The 5,182-nt window shown below is 59.9% G+C and overlaps 1 protein-coding gene across 1 annotated transcript in view; it reads right to left on the minus strand.

Annotated features, from left to right (window-relative positions):
* Positions 1-2,423: 2,423 nt before the first annotated feature.
* GUITHDRAFT_122765 (hypothetical protein) overlaps positions 2,424-5,182 on the minus strand; it is a gene marked incomplete at both ends in the record, with an annotated part of 3,291 nt that continues 532 nt past the window's right edge. Inside the window, 3 exons of the mRNA XM_005817954.1 lie at positions 2,424-2,504; positions 2,583-3,781; positions 3,920-5,174. Of these exons, the coding sequence (XP_005818011.1) occupies positions 2,424-2,504; positions 2,583-3,781; positions 3,920-5,174 (2,535 nt within the window). The remainder of the gene's footprint in view (positions 2,505-2,582; positions 3,782-3,919; positions 5,175-5,182) is intronic.

Raw genomic sequence — 5,182 nt, forward strand, 5'->3', positions numbered from 1 at the left:
CGAGGAGGCGAGGCGAGACGAGGAGGCGAGGCGAGACGAGGAGGCGAGGCAGCAGGAGGAGGCGAGGCAGCACGAGGAGGCGAGGCGAGAGGAGGAGGCGAGGCGAGACGAGGAGGCGAGGCGAGCAGGAGGAGGAGGCGAGGCAGCAGGAGGAGGCGAGACGAGAGGAGGAGGCGAGGCGAGACGAGGAGGCGAGGCGAGACGAGGAGGCGAGTCGAGAGGAGGCGGCGAGGCGAGAGGAGGAGGCGAGACGAGAGGAGGAGGCAAGGCGAGAGGAGCTTGAAGGTCGATCAGGAGGTGAGAACGACAGAAGTGACTGCAGGGCCAGCAGACGAGGGAGAGGAGGGGGGGGAGAGCTTAGTGAACCAGGAGGGAACAGAAAGAGCTAAGGGAAGCCGTTCAAGGGGAGAAGCGTCAGCGAGAGGAGGAGGAGGAGGAGGAGGAGGAAGCGAGTGACATGGAGCTATGCTTCACTGAGACCTCCTGGTCTTACGCCTCCTCACCCTCCTGCTCCTCTCGGAGCTCCCATCCCAGCTGCCTTCCTCCTGCCATCTCCCTCCGCGAACTAGAGGCGCCCGAGGCTTCTTCGTCGCGTCTACTACGTGCAGAAGCTGAGGCAGGCGACGGATGCAGCAGGTGAGGAGGAGGAGGAGGAGGAGGAGGAGGCGTTAGCCTCTGACGGCTGTGCAACAAGCAACAGGATTGAATTGAAGGCGTTTGTGGAGAGACTCCCCTTCAGAAGCTTGGCGGTCCTCCTCCTCATCCTCATCCTCATCCTCATCCTCATCCTCATCCTCATGCTCCTCCTCCTCCTCGCTCTCACTCTCGTGCTCGTGTTCTACAGGCTTCCTCCTCTGCTCTCTTCGACGGCTCTGCAGTCTCAGTGCCTGCAGGTCGAGTCTCCTGCTCATTCCCATGGGATGAGGAGGAGTGCCGGGCAGCGCAGGACGTCTGCCGTCTCCTCATGCAGCATCGGCGCGTGTCCTCCTCCTCCTCATGGGCTCTCGAGGCCTCGCAGAACCTCTGGAACCTTCGAGCTGCCATGCTTCGCTCGGTCCTTCACAGCCAAGATCCTCAGCTCCCTCCCTCCTCCTCCTCCTCCTCCTCCTCCTCCTCTGCTTTGCTCACATCCCACATATCCCAAACCAGCCCTGGCCTCAACGCCGCTCGCATCCGACAAGTACGAATAGAAGGGAGGAGGAGCAGGACAGGAGGGGGGGGGGGGGACGACAAAGAGGAGGAGAGAAGGAGGAGGGGTGGGGGGAAGAGGAGGAGGACGGGAGGAGGGGTGGGGGGCGGCGGCTAATTGTCTGTCAGATTCATTCGATAGCGAGGAGGATGGTCGAATGGACTTCTTCCTTTCTCTGTCGTCGATTTCTCCGCTCTTGGCGTCAGGCTGTATCCCTCGCCTCCTCCAGCTCTGCTTCAGCTCTCGCCGCGTGGCGTCAGGCAGCCAAGAGGAGCCGCATGACGCGTCGCATGTCGGTTCTGCTGCTCTCCCGCGTGCTCGGCCAGCTTCTTTCCCGCCTCTTCACTGCCTGGGCTCGCGTCATCGTTCGTCATCGACGCCTGTGAGGCCAGACAAGCTGCAAGGACAACTCCTGCTCGTCTCTCCTCCACTTTCTTCTCCCTCTCCTCCTCCTCATGCGCTTCATCTCTTGTCTGTTCCACGTCTCCTGTGCCTTGACTTCCTCGTAGGCGTCGGGTCGCTAGCGTCCTCCGAAGCCTTCATGACCGACAAACACGGTTAATCCTCCTCCTCCTCCTCCTCCTCCTCCTCCTCGCCCCCCCCTCCCTCCCGTCCCGCCCCCCGCCCCTCCTCCTCCTCGTCCTCTCATTTTCCCCCTCCACCGACCTCCTCATCTTCCTCTTCTCCTCTTGCTCCTCCTCTCCCTCTTTTGCTTTTCTGCTTGTCTCCTCTTATCTCCCATCCACCCCTCCCCCACCCCCCCTGTCTCCCTTACAGCACCCCTCTCTCGTCCCTTCCTCGCCCTCTCGCACTGATCGTGCCTGCTCTCATTCCCCCCATCAGCATGAGGGCCCTGGGCTCCTGGAGTTTCCTCGCCGCCATCCAAGTCTTGAACCGGCGAATTCTCCTGCTCCTGACCAGCTGAACGTCTCGAAGCTTCTCGTCCTCTGCCTTGTTCTGGTCCTTCAAGGAGACAGAGGAACGAGGGGGTCGAGGGTGATGGAGGGAGGGAGCGAGATTGAGTCACGAGGCCGAGGAGGCGAGAGGATCTATGAACAAGCAAGCATGTTATAAATGTACAACAGAAATCGCCCAGCAGGAGGCCCAGCAAGCCAGGTCATCACAAAGTTGACATGCAGCTGGAGAAATGTCACAACCAAGTCAGGAGCATGTTGACAACATCTCACTCAAGTTACATACTGGTGCCAGCACGCGAGTCGTCGCCGCAGCTGGGCTATCTGGTGAGCATGTCGCGCCATAGCACGTAGTTCTTGGATCCCTCCTGGTACTGCTCGTAGAGCGACAGCAGATGTACCTGCACCTCACTCGTCAACGCCCCCCTCCTCCCCCTCACAAGCAGCAGGACAGCAGCTGGGGGCGGGCAGCGTCTTACCTGGAGCTCGCAGATGTGGGTCTCAGCCATCTTGAGGTCCCACTCGCTGACCGGCAGGAACTTACACTGCTCCTCCTCGAAGACCCAGCCCACCTCCAGGTTGATCGACAGGTTCCGGTACGCGTTCTCCGGCTCGTAGTAGCGGCTCGAGTCCGAGAACCTGTTCTTGACGCGTACGATGCGGAACAAGGGCTGACTTGAAGGAGACTGCTGCTGCTGCTGCTGCTTCCCTCCTCTCCGATCCTGCTTGGTGCCGATGACGGAGATGCTCTCGAGGAACGCCAGCAGCTGCTCCACCTGCTCCAGCTGCTCCACCACCACAGTCGCTCGCACGAGGTCGGTGAGGCAGGCAGAGTCTCTCCCATAGATCCTGACGCACTTCTGGATGGCTCGCTCGGGCTGCTTGATGGGCCCTCGCACGAAGATGAGGTTGTCCCACGTGTCCACCCTGACCTCTCCCCTCAGAGAGGCGCGCTGTAGGAAGCGAAGCTCGGGCCTGAGCTGCTGCTCGCCGTGAGAGACTGCTGGGTTGGAGGGGTTGAGGTCATGGCAGAGGTTCTTCTTGAGCAGGTCGGCCAAGAACTCGTGGAAGTGATCGTTGACGCTCGAGGCTTGCCAGAAGAGCTGACCGAAGTTGTTGGTCTGCTGGCGGACCTTCCCCTTGAAGGAGAACCTCCCTACAGGCTCCTGAAAGAGATTCCGAAACCTCCAGCTCCTCGTCATGGTCGCAGCGGCGAAGCAGGCCCGATACTCCCGGTCGACCGTCTGCTCGATCCTCTCGGTCCTCGCGATGAGCCTCGTCACTATCGCCTGGTTGGCTGGCACTTGCAGCAGACGAGACCACTGCTCGGCATACTTCTTCTTGTCGCCATTGACTCTCCTCGACGCTTTCTTCTGGATGCTCCACTTGAGAGTCGTGCAAGTGAAGTACGCAAACCAGAACACAAGACCTGAAGTCAAGTTGTAGAACGCTCTCAGCATCGAAGCTTGAGCAAGATGCATTGGTGCCAGCACAAGCCCCTGCTGCAACCCAACAAGCGCCATGAACGTCACGATCATGTCCTGACGATTGACAAACAGGTAGGCCATGACAATCGTGAAAGGAGCGAGGGAGAAGTACTCGAACAGAAACCCCCGCGTCAGGCTCTTGTGCAGCGTCCATGGCTCGGTCTTGTCATGCCAGCCCCCCAGCAGCTGGACTATCTCCGTGAGGATCTGACAGAAGGTTTGAAAGATTTGGACATTGATGTTCTAGAGTGTTGTCCGGGAAGCCTGGTGGGGGGAGTTGTACCTGGCGTCATACACTGCCTTGAGCCACAAGGCTCCCTTGATCACACCACAGGGCCAATGTACGAAGACTATACACCATGCTGGTGTGGATCTGTTAGTAATGCCGTACCACGAGTACATGGGCTCTGACATCGACCTGAATGTCTGAGATATGCAAAGCAGTCCGTACAAACAGAACAAGGTTTGGAAGTAAACTTTCGACAAGATGATCTCTGTGGCGCTCAAGCTCGACCAGGCGGTGAAGACAGGGACCTTGGAGTCGTTGAACTTCTCTAGCCTGTAGTTCATGTCCTTGGCTCGCATGTCTCCTCTCAGATGCTGCACCGCCAGCTGCAGCTCGATCCGCTTCCCCACAGACCCTAGACTCTCCAGCGAGCACGTGAGGCTCTCGCAGTCCTGCTGGTCCAGTTTTGCCACATGCTCGAGCGAGTAGAGCCCGTTCTTGGAGAAGACGCGGGCAAAGCAGATCAAGCCGTTCTCCCGCATCCACTGCAGCAGCTCGGCTCCCTGAGGCCTCGAGAGCTGAAGCTGCTGGATGCATTTCTTGGTGACGATGTTGCTTAGCAGCTTCGACACCTTCATCATAAGCTCCCTCTCGTCTCCTGTCGCATGCGCCTTCTTGAACTGCCCGATCTGCTCCTCCAGCAGCTTGTTGCAGTCGCTCAGCTCTTTCGCCCACAGCACCAGCATCTCCACGTACTGCAAGACACTCGCGATCTCTCGCTGGCACGAGAAGTCACCGGCGTGGACGCTCTTCTCGGGGATCACTCCGGGCAGGTGCTTGTGCTTCTTGGCGTAGGCGACGACCTCGTGCAAGGAGGGCTTCATGAAGTCTTCTTGGAACACGAAGTCAGGCCAGCCGTTGGACAGCCCGTGCAGCTTCACGTAGGAGAAGTAGTCATAGTCGAGGTTGATCGCCGGCAAGATCTTCTCCCCTCCAGCCCCCCTGCCGTCCCTCCTCGTGCCCTTGCCGGTCGCTTGCTCCGAGCTCCAGGGTGACGCGGGCAGGTGCGGGAAGGGCGTCCAGGTCGAGTCTGAGGCGATCTTGAGGTTCTGCTCTCGCAAGAGCTTGGCCTTGAGCGCGAACCAAGTGTCCTCTGAGCTCACAGCTGCCTCCGAGCTGGGCGTGGGGTTGGCGCTTTCACAGGGGCTGTCGTTGTTGCAGAGGCTCTGATGAGCCTGGCTCTCTGCTTGCGTCGCGCTCGGCTCGGCAGCAGGAAGCCAGAGGCTGCAGCGGGGCTGCGAGTCGTCGGGCGGGCAGTAGCTGACGGAGAGTATGGGGTCGAGGTGCCAGGAGAAGCTCTGATCGA

The sequence above is a fragment of the Guillardia theta genome (genome assembly GCF_000315625.1).
Source record: "Guillardia theta CCMP2712 unplaced genomic scaffold GUITHscaffold_435, whole genome shotgun sequence".
Lineage (NCBI taxonomy): Eukaryota > Cryptophyceae > Pyrenomonadales > Geminigeraceae > Guillardia > Guillardia theta.